The sequence below is a fragment of the Cheilinus undulatus genome, linkage group 4 (assembly GCF_018320785.1).
Source record: "Cheilinus undulatus linkage group 4, ASM1832078v1, whole genome shotgun sequence".
Classification (NCBI taxonomy): Eukaryota; Metazoa; Chordata; class Actinopteri; order Labriformes; family Labridae; genus Cheilinus; species Cheilinus undulatus.
In genome coordinates, this window is record NC_054868.1 from 19736863 (window position 1) to 19759504 (window position 22642).

At 38.4% G+C, this 22642-nt stretch overlaps 2 protein-coding genes across 2 annotated transcripts in view; both read left to right on the forward strand.

Moving 5' to 3' along the window:
• Positions 1 to 18983, forward strand: part of LOC121507905 (complement C3-like) — a 34205-nt gene extending 15222 nt beyond the window's left edge. The window contains exons 22-43 of the mRNA XM_041784292.1: positions 199 to 411; positions 4507 to 4570; positions 4672 to 4761; positions 4848 to 5054; positions 6864 to 6939; positions 7046 to 7205; positions 7745 to 7840; positions 8038 to 8188; positions 8400 to 8485; positions 9594 to 9671; positions 9783 to 9938; positions 10058 to 10120; positions 10222 to 10303; positions 13434 to 13482; positions 15441 to 15531; positions 15641 to 15730; positions 15826 to 15928; positions 16059 to 16148; positions 16374 to 16466; positions 16575 to 16658; positions 16754 to 16898; positions 18728 to 18983. Of these exons, the coding sequence (XP_041640226.1) occupies positions 199 to 411; positions 4507 to 4570; positions 4672 to 4761; positions 4848 to 5054; positions 6864 to 6939; positions 7046 to 7205; positions 7745 to 7840; positions 8038 to 8188; positions 8400 to 8485; positions 9594 to 9671; positions 9783 to 9938; positions 10058 to 10120; positions 10222 to 10303; positions 13434 to 13482; positions 15441 to 15531; positions 15641 to 15730; positions 15826 to 15928; positions 16059 to 16148; positions 16374 to 16466; positions 16575 to 16658; positions 16754 to 16898; positions 18728 to 18869 (2409 nt within the window). The 3' untranslated portion in view covers positions 18870 to 18983. The remainder of the gene's footprint in view (positions 1 to 198; positions 412 to 4506; positions 4571 to 4671; positions 4762 to 4847; positions 5055 to 6863; positions 6940 to 7045; positions 7206 to 7744; positions 7841 to 8037; positions 8189 to 8399; positions 8486 to 9593; positions 9672 to 9782; positions 9939 to 10057; positions 10121 to 10221; positions 10304 to 13433; positions 13483 to 15440; positions 15532 to 15640; positions 15731 to 15825; positions 15929 to 16058; positions 16149 to 16373; positions 16467 to 16574; positions 16659 to 16753; positions 16899 to 18727) is intronic.
• Positions 18984 to 21280: 2297 nt separating this feature from the next.
• The window catches only part of LOC121507906 (complement C3-like), a 51411-nt gene continuing 50049 nt past the window's right edge, over positions 21281 to 22642 (forward strand). Inside the window, exon 1 of the mRNA XM_041784293.1 lies at positions 21281 to 21369. Coding sequence (XP_041640227.1) covers positions 21290 to 21369 — 80 coding nt within the window. The 5' untranslated portion in view covers positions 21281 to 21289. The remainder of the gene's footprint in view (positions 21370 to 22642) is intronic.

A 22642-nucleotide genomic window follows, 5' to 3' on the forward strand; every position in this document is an offset into this window, starting at 1 on the left:
CGTCCCACATGTGACCAATACAGGCACCAGGGAGAGTGCTTTCTGTTTTTATACCCCAAAACTTTGACTTTCTCTGGCTACATGATGCCTGATTTTGAAAATCCACCACTGGTCAAAATGGCTGATAGCAAAGCTGATCCTTGGTCATTTTTCAGTCCCTCATACCTCCATCTCTTTCCTGTTTTTATCTGTTTTAAGGTGCGTGTGGATCTGATTGAGGAGGAGCATGTGTGCAGTGCAGCATCTAAACATAGACGCTATCGCCAAGAGGTCAAAGTTTTTCCTCAGAGTACCAGGTCTGTGCCCTTTGTCATTATTCCCATGAAGGAAGGACAGTTCCAAATCGAGGTCAAAGCAGCTGTGAGGGACTCATCGCTCAATGATGGAATCATGAAGTTGTTACGTGTGGTGGTAAGAAACGTGCTCTACAAGTAAAAGTATAAAGTATCTTTCTATCTATCCATCTGTCTATCTGTCTTTCGTCTAGTACTTTTCTTTTGGTGAAGAGTGATCAAAACGGTTTAATGTTAATCTATGTCTTATATTTCAACAATGCCACAGTTTAAAGGTTAAAGAGCAACAAAACCCCAGAGCTGATCTACCCAGGAATGTCAAAAATGCCTTTAGAACGTCATCAAAAGTGCTAGGAGGGAGAGGAAACAAGGCACTCCCTCCTTCCTGCAGTCCCTTATCAGCCACATCACTGATTCCATGTTGCTCCTTAGCTTTGAATATTAGCCATAATTTTGTAACCATTTAAGGTAGACTCACCATGACACCAAACACTGATATATGGTCATGTAGCAGACACAATTTCTGATGTAATTGACCTCATTAAAAAAAAAAAAAAAGTTTATTCTCAATCTCTGCCAACAGAGCTGCATTATCTACACTTCTATAGTGTCAAAGCGATGTCCCTGATTGGCTGAATTTACCTTACGCGATTTACTCAATCCAGTACTGCCACTAAAAGTAAATTATTTAGCAGTAAAAGACAGTTTAAATGGGTAACAAAGGTGTGTTGAAGTTATGTGATCATGTAGAAGACATGTTTGTATCTTAACCACTGAACTCTAGGAAAAAAACATGGTTTAATTCCAGTTGCAGTCAAAAGCACTGCCCACAACCCTAGAGTGTCCCATCAACATCTTTGGTTGGTTGATCTCTCCTTTAAGGCTGCTAGAAACAGATTTAACATTTTTTCAACATAACACAGTTTAAATGGGGAAATGACGATTTGAGCAAGTATACTACCAACCTTCTTTAGAAAAAACACTGTTTATTCGAACAGAGCCATATTCCCCTCAATACTCAAAATAATGTTTTAGATTAGTGGAGCAAGAATTTCCATGTGGGGTTCTTGAGCAAAGTTAATGGTCTAGAAAAAAGTGGGCATTTACTGTTGTGCTCTGTGGTGACAACAGATTGCACCAAAACATCTCAGAGCCTCAGTTCAGACAGTTGGAATTTTTCCAAATAATTCAGATGCAGCAGACGATTTCAACCTGTATAGTACAGCTGATATGCACATTTTTAAAACAAAATTTAGAATTTCAATACTTTGTGTTAAATTTTCAATCCCCATGTAGAGTATACTTAAGTCCAGTGTTGCAATGTTGGGAAAGTTCATTTTCTACATGAACTAGTTCAAAGTTCAGTTCACAGATTTTAAAAAGAACTCGTTCAGTTCATAGTTCATAATTCAAAATTTCGAACTAAGTTCACAGTTCCAAAAATGAACTAGTTCATAGTTCTTTTTTTTTTTTTCTTTTTTTTTTTCCAATATGTTGCTGCGAGCTATTACCCTTAGAATACTGGCACTTCCCCATTGTAGCCACCCATTCAGTCACTTGCACATTTTATTATATCACCTTAAGATATATGTTTTTCATCTGTTTTCAGCCGCGATCTGATTTTAAAAGAGCTGACCAGCGTGAGGAAGTTTTATGACGTTAATTAGAACCAGCACGGGAGCTTTACGGAGTTTTACCATAAATTCACAGACAAAAGGATATTAGGAGCTGACTTCTGACAAGAGAGGTTGCAGAATAACAGGATATACAGGACAGACGTGATTAGAGTTTCTGTGCTGCAAGCTTCAGGAGAGCGAGCGCACTCGGCGCGTACCTCATTGATCACGGATGGCACTGATTTCCAAAAATAGAAATCGTGAGGGTTGATTTACTCACGTAACGACCAGATAAAGTTTCTGTTAGGTCAACATTGTATATACATTACCTCGATCATATGTATCATACAAACACCGACTGATGTGCAGAGAGAGAGAAGATGACGCAAGGGGCGGTGCGGCTCTGTGGTGGCTGGTGTTGCTAGATTGGGTGTTTTCCCCCTACATATTAAGGCCCATTTACTGTGTGTTTTAGCCGGGTTTTCGCCTGAAAGGCTCTATGGAATCTGGCACTCTCTTGAACAAAGTGAAACTGTGAGAGAGCGCCGTTCACAAACGCCAGAATGAGCGCGCTCACAATAACGTTCATCAGGCAGAAATACAGTACGTTCAGTTCACGTTCACCAAATATGAACTAGTTCTTGAAGGATCGTTCATTAAACTCGTTCAGGCACAACACTGCTTAAGTCTTAATCTGAAAAGAGTGGTTTTACTTCTTTACTTCTTTAAGGTACCAAAACGATGAGTAAAACCACTGTACGGAGTTTGAGCTGGTAACGGTTAAAAAAAGTTGTTTGATGCCTTTTTAATGACAAAAAAGACTACAAGATCATCAGGGATAAGACTGATTATATTGTTACAGGAAATAAACACAGTAAAAACTCTTTTCTTAGTTTTAACTTAGGTTCACTGGTCTAATTTCTTGTCACCAATGTCACATTTTCCTGCCCCATATTTTTACTTTATACAAGCATAATGCACAAGTCCTAACCTTGCAAAGCAGATGGATTGGCAAGATTCCATGTCTGACATCAGGCAGATCCATTTTTCAATTCTCCTATCTGAACAATTGTGCCAGGTCTGAGAACAGGCTGGACCAATCAGCATCATTCGAGAAGAAAGAGGCAGAAGCCTTGTTCTGGGTCTTGCTGAGCTTCAAGCTGCCAGTGGAACAATAAAGTCAGATGTTATTGTATAAAGACAGTTCAATCAGGAGAGACCAGACACTGATTTAAAAATAACATTTTATTTTACATATGAGATAATGAATAATATTTATTAACATAGATGTGATATTGAATTATTGTCAGAGTCTCTTTGGCGCTTCAACTCCACAAGGACATAGTGTGATCGAAGGGTGTCTGCCCAGAGCGGCGAAAAGATCTATCCCCCATGGAGTCCAGACACTGGTGGTGGTGGTGATGGCTGAAGAAGTCATCTTAGCCCATATGAACGTTGATGGACTTGTAGATTTGGCGGTGATGGGGAGGTGGAGGGTCGCTCAGGACCACGCCATCAATGAACTGATGGAGAAGAAAGCCACATTTAAAAGGGGCAGCAATGATTTGATAGGCTAACAATGAGGAAGTGGAGCAGTGCTATTGGATAGGTGTGACCAGGTGATGTGAACAGCTGATTATGATGTGACAGAGAGCAGAAGGAGGGAGTGCATGAAATAGTGCAGGCATGAACTACTAAACCTGCATGGAGAATATGGTCTTCCTGACTAAACTTATGCTAAGTTTAATTTGTTATCAGAGCTGGAGCACAATTCTGTTTCACAAGAAGAACAAAGAATCACACTGACTGCTTTTCTTGGCGTCAAAGATGTTTCTTCTATTTTCCCAAGAGTTAGCTAGCTCCACTATTCATAAACAAAGATAGCATCCTTCACCACCTCCTTCATCTGGACCTATCAGGGTAATGTGGCCTCCTCCATGTTAACAGATGGGATATGGGTCAAACTACTGATTTAAAAACCCTTTGAATAAGCTTTTTGTCACATCCAGATCCTGGTGTGAAAGTTAACTAAAACACTGATTTATTCCAAATAGTTCACTTTTTAGAGTTTGGTTTTGTTTTAATTAGTTATTTGATGACCAGATGTAATGTTATGATTCACAGCTCAGTCAACAGATGTGTTTTTCATCGGTTTAGTAGAGAATAGAGGAGTGGTGGACCAAACTAACAAAGCCGTGGTGGAACTTTCTACAGAATTAAGTGTCTGAAAACTGAATTGTTTTGACCTTAGGGATCTTTAACATCTTATTAATAAGTAAAATGTGTGTATCAGTTGGCAGAAGTGGTGTTATGTCAGTGCTCACATGACATCACCAGCACAAGCTACCACAGGGGTATTTTGGCTTCACTTTTGTACAACTGAATACATCAGAGACATGCTGTCCGTATCAATATGTTCAGTTTGAGTACATTTATGGGGTTTTAGCTTTAATGCAAATTACTGCATTGATGACTTAAGAAGAACTCCTTATAATGAAAAAATATATTCCAAAAAAATAATAAAAATAATAATAAATTATTTAAAAAATTACTCCTTATGTAGTTTATAAGTTTGTTCTCCATTTTTGTCTTTCCAGCCTGAAGGTGTTCTAGTAAAACATCCTCAAATCATAATTCTAGACCCCGCTACAAAAGGTGTAGGTGAGTTTACCATTTGCTTGTTTACACTATGTGGCAATTTACTGTTGTTTTTCTGATTTGATCATGATTCCCACATCCCCTCTGTCTCTTCACTGCCTAAGGCGGTAGACAAGAAGAAATCCTGAACAGTGGAATTCCTAGGAAGGATCTGGTTCCAAACACGCCAACCAGCACACAGATCTCAGTGACAGGTCAATTACAGTGCTTAACTTGGGCATGTAGCTACATAAATCCAAATACAATCCTAAAAGGAAATATTTCTTCTATTTGCATGCAGGAAGAGAAGAGGTTTCTGCCTTGGTGGAGAACGCCATAAGTGGACATTCAATGGGAAAGCTGATCTACCAGCCCTCTGGCTGCGGAGAGCAAAACATGATCCACATGACCTTGCCTGTCATTGCCACAACATACCTGGACAAAACAAACCAGTGGGAAACTGTGGGCTTTCAGAAACGTAACGAGGCCCTTCAACACATCAAGTTTGGTAGGCAGAATAGAAAAGTCACAGATTGTGTGTCTTATTGAGGGTTTTAACATAATCACATTTCAGTCAGTCATCTCACATTTGTCATTTGTTCAAGCATTTATTGCGGCAGCATAGCATTTTTGGTGTCAGACTCCGACTTCGTCACTCCTCCCAGAATTTATTTACATGCATAATAGAAGAGGGATGAGATAACACCCCCTTAAACCCCCAATCAGAGCCAACAGTTGGATGCTGGGGTGGGGGTGGGTTGAAAGCTAGAGCGCAGTGCTGATCCAGGGCAGAGCAGGCAGGTGCAGAGCAGAGGAGGGGACCAGCTTAAGTAGACCACCGAACTGGGAGGATGTGAATCATGTGATCTGATTAAGAGGCATCATTAGGCTCTTGAGGACACCTGAACTAACTTGGGGGCTTTGTTACACTGATCTGGTAACTGGGAATAATCAGGTGTTGGTAATTGTATGATCTGATATGTTTACACTCACTTCTCTTTTTTTGAAAAAAAAAACAAAACTTGTTTGCATGATTTTGTATATATATTTGAACTACTTTCTACAAGTAAATGACGTAAAGTTTGAAACTTCCTCTTGGTAATTCTGGTGGTAATGCACCAAAACTTTGTTTTCCAATTGCCACAAAACACCAAGAGGAAGAAGAAGAAGGTGCAAAGGAAGAAGTAGTGGTTGACCAATATTGGCCGATACAGAGTATTAGTAGTTCATGAGACGGATATCTGGTATTTACACCTGATATGCATTTATCATGCTTTAATATGTATGACTTAATGTTGCAAAAGTCAAATTGAATGATCAAATGAATTGTGGGAACGGAACAATTTATCCCTCACTCTGTCTGCATGAGAAATAGCACAGAGCAACACAGTAGTAACAGGAAAACAGGAAGTGATACTCACTGCGCCTGTGGTACCCAGGCTTAATTGTTGATTGCTTAGTACCTCCTGTGACATCCAGCCAATGAGAGAAGGAGTGTTGTACACAGGACATTTGGAGACACTGTGAACCGTGAAAATAAAGCCAGAGGGTAACACACACTTTGCTGTGGAACCCAAGTAGCGCACTTTATAGTTAGATAAATTGATCCGTTTTTGGTCAAATAAAATGCTGATACTGATTATCAGAATCCCAAATATCAGACTCGATAATCCGTCTACCTCTCGCAAGAATTAAAAAAAAAACTTCCTGTCAACATGGCATTGACGTTGATCCTTATGTGGGGGATGTTTTGCATACAAAACAATGTTACAAGCCTGGAAATGGCAGCAAGGTTTTCATGGTAGAGTCACTGCTCTTTCACATCAAAAGGAGCCAAGTCAGGTGGTTTGGGCATCTAACAGGGATGCCTCCTGGTTGCTCCTTGTGGAGGTCTTCCAGGTATGTCCAACTGGGAGGAGAGCCTAGCGTAGGCAAAGACCTTCTGGCCTGGGAAGCAGGAAAATGTTGCTCGGGATAGGGATATCTAGATCAACTTGTTTGAACTACTTCCAGCCCACGCCACCACAGATGAGTGGAACAAAATTGATGGATGCTTTGAATCTCAGTCAAATAATTAAAATAAACTAACAATATATGATTGTATATTAACTTCCATCTGATAAGAATTTTCAAATTATTTTCAAAAATATTGATGATAAAATCATGTTGTAAACTGAGTCTATGTATCTTGATTGTAGTGTAGCATCTCTAAAACAGGGAGAATCAGTGTTAACCGTCTGAATGTACCACATTCAGCACTGCTTTTATCAGGGCTCAGTCCTGTCTATTTGTAATTTTTTCATTTTTGTGTGTGTAGGCTACCAAAAACAACTTACCTACCGTAAAAATGACGGATCGTTTGCCGTGTGGCCAAAGCACCAAAGCAGCACCTGGTGAGGCACTCAGACACTTATGAACTTGTAAATCCTCCAATTTGGATCCTGAGAATGACTTTCAAACTTCTAGCTTTAAATCCTTTCCTCTTTTTTTTTTCCTAAGGTTGACCGCCTATGTTGCCAAAGTGTTAGGCATGGCCAATAATCTGGTGGCAGTGGAAAGCTATGTGATCTGTGACGCCATCAAGTTTCTGATTCTCAATGCACAGCAGCCGGACGGCGTGTTTAGAGAAGTTGGAAGAGTCAGTCATGGAGAGATGATTGTGAGTGATCTCATTAACACCACTTCTTTATTTGATGCTAAACAACAGCTTATTGTTATTTAAAGGGGACATATTGTGCAGAAATCCCTTTTTTAGGCTTTTCTAACAAAAATATGTGGCCCTGGCCTGTCCACTATCCCCATAAGTACCAGAAAAATTCATTACCCCCCCCACCCTTCTCCACTTTTCAGAAAATGTGTGCTGAAATCCCAGCCAGGTCTTTAACTTTAGATAAAAGTGCCTGTAACATCAGGAGTGCCACATCAATTTCCTGAAAGGGGTGTGGTCAGGGGCGGAGTCAGACACAGACATAGAAACATCTCGTTCTGAGTAGGGCTGAAACAGAGGGCTTTTAGACATGCAAAAGTCCAATACTGGAATGTTTTTTTCAGCTAAAAACTTCACAGGCATGTTTTGGGATCTCTAAGAACAATATAAGCTTGTCTTAAAAGGGTAAAATATGTCCCCTTTAAAGTATGTTGCATTTCACTGCTTAATATCTTATTGGCTATAACGTGTTTTTGTTTATACATGTGTAGGGTGATGTGCGTGGTTTAGACTCAGATGCCTCCATGACGGCCTTCTGCCTCATTGCCATGCAGGAGTCACGCACACTGTGTTCAGACAGCGTTAATGTGAGTAGAGCTCTTCCACACATTCTTGTCTCTTTTTCATTCTGCCTTTTAATTATGGCCGTCTATTAGATATTTTCACCTCTTGACCATTTTCACCTCTTTATCATGTTAGAAGTGGTTGTTTCTGCATTTCTTTAATGTTGCATTGATATGTTTGTCCATCCAACTTATTCTCCTTTGTCCCTCCTTCTATCCAGAGTTTACCTGGCAGTGTAGACAAAGCAGTGACCTACCTGGAAAACCGTCTGCCCCACCTCACTAACCCATATGCTGTTGCAATGACATCATACGCCTTGGCCAATGCAAACAAATTCAACAAAGAAGCTCTTTACAGATTTGTTTCCCCAGGTACCAGCACACACATCCCTTGTAATAATAGTTATATTTTCATACCCACTGGTATGCTGGTTTTACCAGTACTTGTTTATTTATTTGTAAAATATTTTTCTTTGTTTTTAAGGCAAGGGGTTGAAAAAATCTTATTGCGTATAGGTTGTTCCAGTTACATCACAAGAATAAAACTGTATGTGTGTGTGTTTTTTTTTTTTTTCCTTTTTAGAGTTGTCACACTGGCATATACCTAACAAACAAGTTTTCACTCTGGAGGCAACAGCTTACGCCCTTCTTGCTCTTGTGAAGACCAGGGTAAGCACTTTGTCATACTAGGAAGTAATAAACACATACATAAAACGCCCAGATCGACTAGCAACCAGTCCAAGCCCACCCTGACTCTCTCACCATAACAACTCCTTCCATCCAAGACCAGATAGAGTGCATTGGGAAAGTGTCCTTCCCTTTTTTCAGTTTTGTTATGTTGCTCCTCATGCTACAGTCAAAACCTTTTTGTTTTCATTTTTCTACACTCAGTACCCCATCCCGACAAAGTGAGAAGGGAATTTTAGAATTTTTTGCAAATTTGTTAAAAATCAGAAACTGAAATATATAAAGACGTAAGCATCCAGACCCTTTGCCAAAACACTGAGATGTTTCTACACCTTGATTGGAGTTCACCTGTAGAAGGCCTCACAGCGGACAATGCATATCAGGGCAAAAACCCAAGCCATGAGGTCAAAGAATCTGCCTGCAGAGCTCAGAGACCGGATTGTTGCAAGACACAGATCTGGGGAAGGCTACGGTAAAAACATGTGCTGCACTGAAGGTTCTTGAGAGCACAGTGACCTCCATAATTCTCAAATGAAAGATGTTTGGAACAACCAGGACTCTTCCACGAGATAGTTGCCTGGCCAAACTGAGCAATCAGGGGAGAAGTGTTTTACTACGAGAAGTGACCAAGAATCTGATGGTCATTCTGACTGAGCTCCAGAGATCCTGTTTGGAGATGGGACAAAGTTCCAGAAGGGCAACCATTCCTGCAGCCCGCCAACGATCTGACTTATGCTAGAGTGGCTAGACAGAAGCCTCTCCTCAGTGCAAAACACCAAAAAGCCTCATTGGTTTATTTTGAGTTTTTTGGAAAGTCTAATTGGGTTTTCATGAAAGACTGAAAGATGCACTTTGACCCGGAAAGTACTCTTCCTCAGGGTTTAGTACATCATCTTTGCTATATTGAAAACAACTTCCCTAACTGAGTCAGCAACTTCACTCAGGGTACAAAAATATATAATGCCCACAGGAAGTGTGGGAAAACTCTGCAGATTAAGAGATGATTGACTTTTTTTCTGAGAAAACAATAAAGATATCCCAAAGTAAAGTGAACATAATTTAAGCCTTTTGGCTCCCTCTGTTGACACAGAAATTTGAAGATGCCAGACCCATTGTCCGATGGTTCAACAAACAGCAAAAGGTGGGCGGAGGTTATGGATCAACTCAGGTAACACAAATTCCTCTCTCAGACTACATTTTCTCTCTTTATCTTTAGTCTATATCAATATCTTAATATTCCCCATCTTTCCTTTAACCTCTCTCCTTTTTTTCCCTCCAGGCTACCATAATGGTGTACCAGGCTGTGGCTGATTACTGGGCCAGTGCTAGAGAACCAGAGTATGATCTGAATGTGGATATTGCGATTCCAGGCAGATCAAGGCCTGATAAATGGAACTTTAACAGAAACAACCACTACGCTACGAGAACAACTAAAGTGAGCACAGTCTCACACAAGCTCAGAGCAGCTCATTGAGATTATCCTTCCTGTTTTCTGTGTGTTTGTTTCTTTTGCTCATCCCAGTCACTGTTTGTGTGTGTTTTTAATTCTCATAGATCAATGATATCAACCAGAACATCACAGTGACTGCCGTAGGGACAGGGGAGGCCACAGTGAAGGTAAAGGAAATTAAGTTTTCTTGCCAGTTTTATGTCAATTATGTCATCTGAGCTGTGTTTTTTTCATCATATCTAAGTACTGTCTTTTGTCTTTGTGTCAGATGGTGTCGCTGTATTACGCTCTGCCTAAAGAAAAGGAGAGTGACTGTCAGAAGTTCAACGTGTCTGTGCAGCTCTTTCCAGGTAATTTGTCTTTTTCTGCTTTGTTAATGTTTCTAAGTCTGTTTTAATCCCCTTTAACACAGCAGAAGCCTTACTATTATTGATGTCAGAAATGTTCAAATGAATCTAGGAGCTGTTCATTTTCAACTGCTTTAATCACAAATATCAGTCCCCTCCATTTCATTATCACCACAGCTGCTTAGCTAATACTAGAAAGTTCAGTCTTCTATCAAACATGATTATTTCAGTCATTATTTCCATTATTACTGACATCACAGCTTTATCCAAGAAAATAATTTTTAATTTATAGCCAGGACAGCCATCAATCAGATGGCGATCTCACCATTTGTTGTTGTTGCTTTGGTTTTCTGCACCTCCATCTTCTGTCTTTCTGCACCTTCTTCTTCTCTTTTCCACTGATTCAGTTCTATTCGGTTCAACTAGCTTTATTGGAATGGAAAACATCGGCCTGCATAACCAAAGAAGCGTACACATTTGTAATGATAATGATTTTAAAATGTATTACAATAAGTATTTGTATGAAAACATGGGTTTAAACTTTGAAATTATGGTAAAAATGTAAAAATCATGAAAATAGAATATAAATAATATGAATTAATGCTGGGCATAGATTAATTTTTTAAATCTAGATTAATCTCACTGCAGTCCTGTAGTTAATCTAGATTAATCTAGATTAAAATGCTAGATTTGAATTTTGCCAAAGACATTTAAAAAATGCTTGACCTATCTAAATATTAAGGAAAATGCATCACAGACTGCTTGAGAACACCTCGCTTGCTCACCACTGAACCCTCACTTCACACACCAAAGTTTGCTCATTTATCATGTGGTTTTCAACCATGGAAATATAACAGAGAGATGGGTGAAGGATGATTCAGATCTGCGCCTGTTCTCTCTTGCTCGCTCACCACCACCCGACTCTCCTCTCTCTCCTCTCTCTCCCTCTCTCTCTGAACCTCACTTTAACACCATAGTTTCCATGATATCAGTCATGAAAATCTAACAGATAAAGGTATATGTTTGTAGCCTACTCACAGGTCATAACAGAGACAGAATTAAAAAGTTGTTCTCCATCTCTCTAACTTGTCTCACCGCTGTGATGCATGAGCGTGTGCTGTATGAAGCTCTCTGTCAAGATGGATCCAGCGGGATTTTAGGGCGCTTTCACATTAGGCCCAGTTGATTCGAACCACGCCGCAGTGCGATTCCTCCCCCTCCCCCTTCCCCCGCAGGCTTGCTTTCACACTAGCAATATCGAACCGTGCCCTGGCGCACCACGTATTTACTCGGTCTGAAACAGCAGGTGACGGTATGCACATAGCAGGTTTACAACCCTCAAAGGAGGAGAAAGAAGAAGAAGATTGTTTTTGTTTTAACCCGGCAAAAAGTCCATCCTACGGTGGCGTACTGTATTCACTTGAAAATAAAAAATTTCGTCCTGTTTCTACGAGATACTATCTCGTAAAAACAGAAAATTATTTATTTTTAACTTTCCTGTTTTTACGAGATACTATCTCGTAAAAACAGAAAATTATTTATTTTCAACTTTCCTGTTTTTATAAGATATTATATTGTAAAAACAGGATTCCCCCTGACGCTCTCCTGCATGACTGGTTGCTGCATTTCTCAGCCAGTAATTAGAGGTGCGGGGTTAAGAAATAGTCAGAATCTTTCCAATCCTGACAGATGTTGATCCAGTGCATATTGTTTCCTCAAAAATCCCCACCAGTTCTCTAAACATTGGTTATGATCGCTTGAACCGTACAGATAGCATCTGCGTGAAAACCCATCCACATGATCATGTCTCAAGAATATCATCTGCTCCATGTAACAGTTCTCTGCCCGTAGGTCTGATCGAATCCTGTTTTAACAAGTTAGTATCTCATAAAAACAGGAATTTCAAAAACACATAAATTCCTTTTTTTACGAGATAGTATCTTGTAAAAACAGGAAGATCAAAAATAAATGTAAAAAAAATATTGTTATTATGAGATAGTTATGTCATAAAAACAGGACAAAATTTTTTATTTTCAAGCGAATGCAATACGCCACCGTACCATCCTGCATCCATGGATGATTAAAATCACTTTTAAGATGCCAGCAACTTCGCTCTTCGTATCTGCACATCTATTACAGCTCAGAGGATTAAATGGGCTTGCACTGCAAAGATACAGCAGTTTTTGAGGTGACAGGAGACTTTTATTGCCTTTGCATCTCCTCTCACTGATTCTAGCCTGTGTTCATCTGTAAGGTGAGTCACAACAGACCGTTTATTGACTGGATTCTGATGATTTCCGCCCTTTATTGAGGAAAAATGTGAACAAACTGCCTCGCTGTTTAAAGAAGTTTAGTTTCTACGATGATGTCATAAAGCCGATACAGCGCTCTGTCCCAGCACAACCTCTGGTTTGTGCTTATGTGCAAACAACATGTAATATCGACTACTGGTTGTAATCACACACCAAAGCATCCACTCTTTCATTAAAAACAGACGTTGTCCAGTTCAGCGGAGTGTAAGCCTGCTCACAGCAGACCCAAACCTCCGCCCTCCTCCCATTGGAAATGACTGGAGGCGTGTTGGTAGCCTACTGCATGCGCTCGGTGGTGTGTCTATAAGCCCCTTTAGTGAATAAATTAACGTGCGATAATTTTCTTATGGCGCAATAAGAGTCTCTCGTTAACGTAGCACGTTAACGCCGTTAACAACCCAGCAATAATATAAATACAGTATGTGTAGGTAGTCCTGTTTATGGTGGTGGTGTGGTGTTTGAGGTCCAAATAGCTCACATAATAAGCTGCAGCAAACAAACAATGTGTGATTTCCACCCTGTCTGCATCCCCCTCTTCTCTCTCATTTCTCTCTTTTCACATCTCTATTTCTGCCCCCCCCCCCCCCTTTTCTGCATCCTACTTAACCATTAAAGTAGGTTTTTTATGCTACTGTAACTTTGCTACATGTTGCTTAGTGCTGAGCTCATGGTGGATTATGTTGGGACTTTATGATAAAATATGACATGAGTACAGTCTACACCTGCCCTCAAAGTGTCTTCAGATAACATTTGCTATGAGACAGAGCTGTATGAATAAAAATAATTTATTATTGACTGACTTTTATGTCTCGCTCCTGCAGTGAAAATGGATGAAGATGAGAGGACTTACAGACTGAGGATAGATGTTTTGTAAGTACAAACAACATAATATTGACAGGTATTACAGTAATGTTCATTCAAATCTGGCATTTCTTTCCCTCTCTTGTCTGTTTCTGTCATCATAATTCATCTTCAAATTGCCCTGTCTGTTGTTTCCCTAATTTTCTGGCAGTCTACCCTTTGTTCATTTTGCCTTGGCATCAGAAAATTATGACAATGTAATCATCTATCTATTTATTTTGATGTCCAGATTATGGCATGTGGTGACAGTCAAAGGCCAGACTTGACCCCAGCTGTGTACATGAGGCACAACCTAACCACTCGGTCACCTGAGCCACCTCTCTGAGATTTTTGTCCCCTAAAACAATATGGTTTAAAAAAGTGCCATAAATAAGAGTTAAATAATGCAAAATTCCTTCTGCCTATTTCTAATTTTTCTGCCTTTCTTTTGAGATCAATTCCACCTGATCAATGATGAAAGTCAAACTGACTACATCTGACACACACTGACAAATTAGAGTTTCAGCCCTGCTCCTCCCTTAAAAATGTCCAAATGGTGTAGTCCAGTGTTGTGAAATAACTCAAGTAAATTAAGTTGAACCATAGTAAAAATATTGCTCATAAATAGGGAAATTATGGTTCAAAATTTGTTGCTTGGGTGGCTCCTTTCCGGGGGGCCTGAAATCCTACACCCCTGGTTACAGCAACTATTTTTTTTTTTTGTTAAAATTATCATCATCATGGTGGAATCATTCTTAGGCCTCCATGTTTATCTCCCTCCTTCAAATCAAGACCTTTACCTCCCTGATGACATCACAATCACATCAACCTCTGATTGGTCTGAAATGGTTGAATAACAAAGATAAAGAACAGCTTTAAAGCACTTACTTTCATATTAACATTTATAAACTCTGACTTTTACTTGAAGTAAATTATCTGTTTCTGTTTCTTCCATTTAAATCACATTTGGTCAAGTAAGACAAAAGGAGAATTTAAGGGTATTTATCTTACTGAAAATAACCTACCTTCTGGCTTTTCTTCCTTTTCAACTTCTGACGTTTTTCAGGATCATATTTCACTGATCCTGACCAGAAAGTATCTCATATATACCTTTTCCTCTGATTTAGTGTTGATAGAATTACTGCCTTTAGGAATCGCTCAGCTCTGAACTCACTTTATCAGTATTAAACAGAAAACTGCACTTAAACAACTAGCAAGACAGAGGGCCAAACTAACCAGAATAGGGATAATAAATGTCTTTAGCAGGTGCATAATGATACATTACTTGTAATATTTCATATTTGCATGTTTAAAGCAAAGCTTGATAATTATTAGTCTTCTCCAACTTCACCCACACATTTCTACCAGTTGTTAGCTCTGAGTCTGTGCACCTGCCACTATAATATGTGGGATAAGAGGGAAAATAGCCCCTATTTGATATATGATATATTATTACTACATAGTACACAAAATAGTAGAGCCAAATAATATTAAGATATGAGAAAAAAACTGTCATCTAGAAGTATTTTTAGAACAATTCATTCTTAAATCCATCATGTATATTGCACTGGTGCGTAACATTCAAGTAGTTTTGGGAGAGTCCTCCAGTTGGGTAAAAACTGTTGTCCTGATATTTTTCGCTTTCATTAATGTTCATAGTTAGCAGTTATGATCCTTTCAATTCTACAAGCAAATCTTGTCACTTGATTTTATGATAAAGGTTTGTTAATAGAAACTGACACATTTTCAGTCAAATTTGTTGACTTAATTGATATGATTGTGGGATTTTGTTTTAATATAGTACATTTCTGGTGGCTTTTATTCTCATTTGAGCAAATTTTAACAGTTTTTCCTCTTTGCATTAATTCATTAAAAAATCTTGAAGGATATCTTTTCCGAAATTGAATGAAGTAGTAAAATGCTTGATTTTCTGATCTCTTGCTTTCTCTTTCGATTAATATTTTGCCATTGGTCTACTTTCTGTGCAGGTACAAAGACCCAGACCATGATGCAACCATGTCAATCCTGGATATTGGCCTGCTAACTGGCTTCACTGTCAACAAACAAGACTTGGACATAGTTAGTAGTTCAACATAGACATACGAAAGCAGCACACATCAGAGTTTATGATAGCAAACCTTGTTAGATCTTAAAGTACGTTTCTGACCATGTGTGTCTGTTTGTGTAGCTATCTAAAGGACGTGCTCGCACCATCGCCAAATATGAGATGAACACAGTGCTATCAGAAAGAGGCTCTCTCATCATCTACCTGGACAAGGTGAGTGATTATTGTCTTACCCTGCCCTCTTTCCTCTTTTATGTCCCTTCTTTATTTATATCTTTCTCACATTTACATTTCACCTCTCTCCCAAGGTTTCTCACACATATCCAGAAGAGATCACATTTAGGATTCATCAGAAGTTGAAAGTTGGAGTGCTACAACCAGCCACTGTGTCCGTCTATGAATACTATGACCGTAAGTCTGAGATGCATTTAATAAGATATGCTGCTTCAAGAACTTGTTCGTTTATTATTCAGTAAGCAAACTGCATTGTACTGAAAGTATGATTTGATATACAGCTTGAATATCCTCTGTCTTACTGCAGAAAAACCCTGTATAAAGTTTTATCACCCAGAGAGGAAAGCTGGACAGCTGCTGCGGCTCTGCAGAAATGATGAATGCACATGTGCTGAAGGTAATCAGGATGGTGTCTAACAATGACAAGGAGAATTTGTAGCCATGCTTTTTACATTAATAAATCAAGAAGACAGTGTATATGGACAAATCTACAACCAAAGCGATCAAAATACCTCACTTTACAACATCCTGCTGAATAAAGACAAAATACAACTTGTGCTTTTAAGACTGATGATAATTATGTTATCAGGTGTGTATTTAATTTGTTTTTGTTCATTTATAGAGAACTGCAGTATGCAGAAAAAGGGCGAAATTGACAATGATCAGCGGACTGCTAAAGCCTGTGAGAGCACGGCGACCAGCAAAATAGATTTTGGTAAGAATACATTATTGGTGAAAATATGTAGTATAACAAATAAGTATAATTTTTTTCTACTGGAGAGTGAGCTAGTAAGTTAACAATGTGCTCCTTGTTTTCCCTCAGTGTACAAAGTGAGACTGGAAGAATTTACAGACGGTTTGTCCACTGACATTTATATGATGAGGGTACTGGAAGCCTACAAAGAAGGTGAGATATTCTTTTAGTTTTAAAAAGATTATTTACTGGTCATGGTCATAATCCAGTGCATTATAAGTCATCTCTTTCCATTCTTTGAAAAACAGGAAGTTATGATGTGGGTCCTCGGGGTAAATTGCGTACATTCCTTAGTTATCAACACTGCAGGGAGTCTTTGGATCTGAGGGTCGGCAAAACCTACCTGATCATGGGCACATCCAAAGATATTCACATTGATGAGCAAAATCTATCGTAAGTTTGTTATTTTTGTGGTTGTACATACATGTAGTGTATGTTGTGCTTATACTGTATGCTTAAGCTATTGTACTTTATAAATGTTTTACATATTTTACAGTTTTTGAAATTACTTTCCTTCATGAGAAACTGTAAAAACTAAGCATCAACAGAAGTGGTCAACCTGTGGCCAGGCTCCATATTAGCTGGGGGCGTGGTCTGCACAAGTGAAAAAAAACGGCTGACCCCCTTTTGCTGGCTAGGGTATTATCAAGGGTTAACAGGCAAATTCCCATGTTTTGTCATTTTAAATAGTGTGTATGCTTCGTCACTATCGCACTGATTAATTAAGAGCCAGATATGATCAATTGATAGGAGTCCTTACACCATTATTCACTAACAAACAGTGTGCAAACAATAGATTTAAAATGTTTACAAGACCAATTGAACATCATTAGTCTCACCAAATGAAAAAGTGTAAGAGCAAGAAAAAGTGAGAGAGAGAAGCAGGTGTCAGCTGCTTAACACATTTTTTTAAACACTGTGCTAAGTTTTAAAGCCTATTTTAGCGTACTTAAAACAATAAATAATGTTGTATTTTACTATAGTTAACCTTCTATCATTTAATTATCAGATTAACCCCCACGTCATAAAAAAAAATCCAATTTAGTCTACTACTATTAAAGTAACATTATATTTGTTCTGTTGCTTTGTACTAAACTACATTTCCACTTTTCAGATAAAGAGAGTAAGAAAAAACAGCCTGAAACCAAATGATAAGCCTCCTTCATATACAGGCCTGGCACCCTATGCAATTTTGTAAATCAAGGCCCCAGTTTTTATTTCAGTATTAACAGCATGCATGTCTTATCCATAACCCATCTATTGTCACACAAAGCAATTAATTTACAGCAATAAGTATGGATTGTTTTCTAATCAAAACGTTGCTCCATTAAAAATTAATAAAATGTATCATTTTAAATTGGGAATGTGTTACCAAGCTAGCTCTAAACGAAAGCATTCTGCTGGTACTCTTCATTATGAGGCTTGAATTGTGGATTAACCTATACCAAAAAAAATGATAATAACTGTCCACTTTGGTCAGTTCTACATATTTCAATTACATGACACATTGTTTCCAATTGAGTTGAATAATTCTAACATAATCGAATAAATATCTCTTATGTGATGAAACTGAATCATAATGAGATGAATAGACTATAAAGACTTAAGTAAATATAGCTCATAAAAAAGACCTGATTTATGGATTTATATAATATGGTAACACAGAGAATTAAACATCAGATTATAATCAAATTAACTTGCTTCTTTTACGTCCATGAGTCGCAGAAAAAGGCTGTTGCTGTGAACGAGGTCAGAGAGAGGGAACAATGTTTAGAAGTGGCACATTCGAGTGCAACATTATTATGTCATTTAACAGACACACATCTAAAACACAGACAGGTGTTCATGGCACTAAGGACCCTGCCCAAGGGCACACTCTGAGAACTGAACTGAACCCCTAATATCTCATACCAAAGTCAATGTAAACCACTGGGCTACAAAAATGTATACTCGTCTTGCTTGCATATTCCTGCTGACCACAAAAGAACAGTGCTGCCTGTATGAAATCTCATTCATTTTATGTTTCATTTAGATTCACTCTAAACTAGAAAAAAAAGCATTCATTTTATTTATCATGAAAAAGATTGTATGTGTAATTAAGCATAATCAAGTAAACTTGTGCTATAATACTTTTTGTGTGCAGAGACATGCTCCCACCCTCTGAGTGAGCCTGTATGAAATCTCCTGTGAGGGCTTCATGTGTTTTCTACTTTGCTTTTTAGGTATCAGTATGTTCTGGGTGAGAGAACCTGGATCGAGTACTGGCCCACAGATGCTGAATGTCAAATTGAAAATTTCAGATACACCTGCTTGGGCATGGAGGAGCTGGTCCAGCAGTATGAACTCTTTGGATGTCAGCAGTAGAGAAATTCAAAAACATAAAATGTTATTTTCAGACTGTTTTGCATTATTCTGAATTTGTAAGAGCCACCAAAGTAAATTTTTTGCATTGTATTGATTAAAATATTCAGCCTTTGATCTCACTGTCTGTTTCTTACAAAGAAGAACTTTTGGTTTATGTGGGAAATGAGGCAAACTGTCACTGTCTGGTTAAGTTCAATAAGAAGTTAAAGTAGTGAAGTGTAAAATTTTCTCATGTTGAACTCAGTAAAGTAAATCACCATAAATATGTGTAATGGAGAGACGATGGTTTAACTGGCCATACAGTGTAAGAATTTTTTTTTTAAGTATGGCCAGGGTCTTGAATGACAATGAGCAGCTCAAATAAGTTCATTGATTTATTTCTGTCCAGCTGTATAACCAAAACCTCATAAAACTCAAACAATACACTCGCTGAATCATGCATCTGAACATTTTCTTTTCTCTGAAGCAGGGGTGTCCAAACTTTTTCAATTGGGGGCCACATACAGAAATATATAAGGATGGTGGGGCCACTCTTAAATATCTTACCTTGATATTAAAGTTAGTTAAACCAATCTAATTTTGGTTAAGATATGCTCAGTGACTAGGTATGTTTAAACGGCTAGATGATGGCTGACAAGACAAATGGCCAATCATTTTAAGGATTTTGGGGAGTCCAATCAGATCTCAGGGGGCCCTAGTCAGATCTGGCTACCACTGGCCCCGCCCCTGGAAAGTCATTGGCACTGCTATTTACTGTTGTAATTCATTAGAGCATTATAAATCAAGACACTATTTATAGTGTTGTCTCAACTTAGTCCTGAAAAACAGGTGTAAATCCTTGTCAAAATGTTTGTTTACAGTATTAGCATGGTAGCACTGCCTTGTGGTAAAACTAAGAAGAATAACACAGTGTAGCACAAGCTTTATACTCTATTGAAGGCCATATTTAATTTAAGTTAAAGAATTATTTGGGGGCCAATCAAAAATAGGCCACGGGCCACATTTGGCTCCTGGGCCATAGTTTGGACACCCCTGCTCTATAGGGATGATTGCCTTAGAATCCAAAAATCAAAGACAGTTCCTACAGAATCTTTTCCTTGCATGAATTGGATTTCATAAATTAAGAGCCATGTCATCTGCATATAACTTACAGTAACGTTATCAATAGTCTGAGTTACTTTAGCAGTTCCCTTACTTTTCTGGGTGCATCCTGGGATGAAGTCTATTAAAGTGAGAGGTTGTCCCCGTCTTTTCCTTGATGTTTTTTATTTACATATTGAACATGTTGCACTGTTCATGCTTGCATTTACAGTAACATCTTTAAAGCAAAATGCACAATTCGTGGCATCTCCTTGGGCATCCTGGCAGACAGTCTCGCTGAGCAAGGTGGCCCGTGAACATGCATGCAGGTGGACACAAGTGGCAGAAGCTGCGTGAGCACTGATCAGTTATGAGGGGTTTTCACACTCAAAAACCACAAAAAAATAAAACAATGTTTATGCAAAAATGATTAAGTCCTCCTCTTCACCCCTGAGCCTTAATGCAGCTAAAGCTTGAGTCCAAGTCGACTCATGAGTCCTCAGAATCAGTACTCAAGTTGGACTTAAGTCCAGGTCCTGGACTCGAGTACTACAGCTCTGGCTGTGGTAGGTGAGTCTAAAACTGGACAACAGTAAAGTTAGAAAATGGGAACATTTTTCCATTTTCATGCCCAAAGATGGACTGTCTAAATCAGTGGTTCTCAAATGGTGTGGCAAGGAAGGACCAGGTGTGCCTTGGGAATTTGTACAACCATACTTTATTACTACAGCTACATAATGACTAAAGATACTTTAACAAGAACTGAAGAGGCTATTTTGCATGGGTATGAATATCGTATGCCTTGAGATTTGGACTGGATCTCAGGTGTGCCTTGAGCGAGAAAAATTCTAAAACCACTTGTCTAGATAAAGGACAATTAAAAAGAACTGCAAAGTCACATCTTTAGTATCTCTTGAGCAAATTCATCCACTCAGTTACTTAGAATTATTTCCCTCACAAAAAAATATGCTCATACACCTTGTTTAAATGGGGGAAATCCATTAAAGAAGCCAGCAAGTTTGTTCCCTGACAAATTGGGCTACCTTTGAAAGTTTTTGAGACATCTACTGTACATGTGTCTTAGACAGCTGAAACCACAGACCTTTGACTACATTATTGCACCAGAAGTTATCGTAATGGCAAATTGCATTGTGCACAGGATTGCACATTCCAAACATGTGAAATGTAGACACGGGCAAATGGCTATCTGGATGAACTTGAAACTTCATGAACCTTACCAGAAATGACAATTTTGTTGAAATCTGAAGGCTAAAGGGAGGAGTCACTTTAAATATAAAGGGAGGGTGTTGTTGAGAAAGAGTCTATGTTGATTGAGCAGGATGTTGTGTTGGACCCAGCTGCCACTGCTGGCCTTTCTGGTCTTTAACCCTTTGGGGTCTGAGGCTGGTGATTCTCCATTGTAAGTAGACATGCCTTAACTACATGCACTTTTCTAAACCCAGAATATCTGTCTGAAGTCTCTTAAAATGCTTGTTTGATATTGCAAAAACCTAAAACTAGTTGAAGGATAAAGATCTAAAATAACCATGTTACAATAAAAGAAACAATCCTGTTTGTCCCCGTAATATCTGTAAATATTTTTAGTACGTTTGAAAACTTCTATCACATTTATCATTAAACTCATAATTGTAAAACATGGAACTAAATGTTTGTTGAAATGCTGTAGTCATGAAGGCACTTTTAAGCTGGCTCCTAATGTAACACAAATGTATAGTTAAGTATTCTCTTCTTTGGTCCTTTTCTTTTTTTCTGTCAGCCTAGTGGAGAATAAGATTTCTAACATATCTCCAGAAGATAGAAGACCAGAAATAAAGAGAAAGCAAAATTCTTATTGAGGCCCAAACTAGAAAAAATACGTTTTGAGAAACATAACCAAACTTTTGATAAGAATAGTGACTGTTAAGAGTCGGAGTTGTCATGTGCTGACTTAAAATGTAATTGAGAAAAATAATCAAACACACTGTAAGTGTATACAGTCAATTCAGAAATATTTACCAGCTTATAGTTGGAGTAAAACATTTGGGGCAGTTAATGAATAAAGCCCTTATTTCCTAAACATAATGAAAAGCATAAAAACATGAGAACACAAATAATAAAGACAACAGCAACCATACAGAACAACAAATAATATGCATGTGACCAGACTCATTAAATTACTGAAACATTATTAAGTATTTGTCAGCAAGTTTAATTCATTTTGATGGAGTCAAGGAATTAAATATTGCATTACATGTTTTGAATGAGTTCATATTTAAAATTTAATGGACTGTACAGGTAACAAAAAATATAGACAGAAATCTCCATTAGAACAGTAAGTCAAGGGACTTTCAGTATTTGTGATCAAATGTACGAGACAAATGTCAGTAACCACATTCAGAAATTTGGTTAAAAAGTCCCAGCTCTTGCAAGTTCATGTAGAAATGCTGTTTTTTTTCCTTTTTTTTCCCCTTTTTTTCTTTAATCATGCCAATTAAAATGACCTCAATGCTGAGTCTGCACAGTCTGCAAACAGCAAACAGTCCACAAGAATGTTGAAATGTCTCACTGATCTGGTGCCGATCAGGACACCGCTCCCTAAACATAGATCATGCTCTGTGCTTAGGCATTCTCGTCTGCTGGGGGCATCACTTTTTGTGCAACTAATTCTTTTTGACCATATTCCAGATCAATCA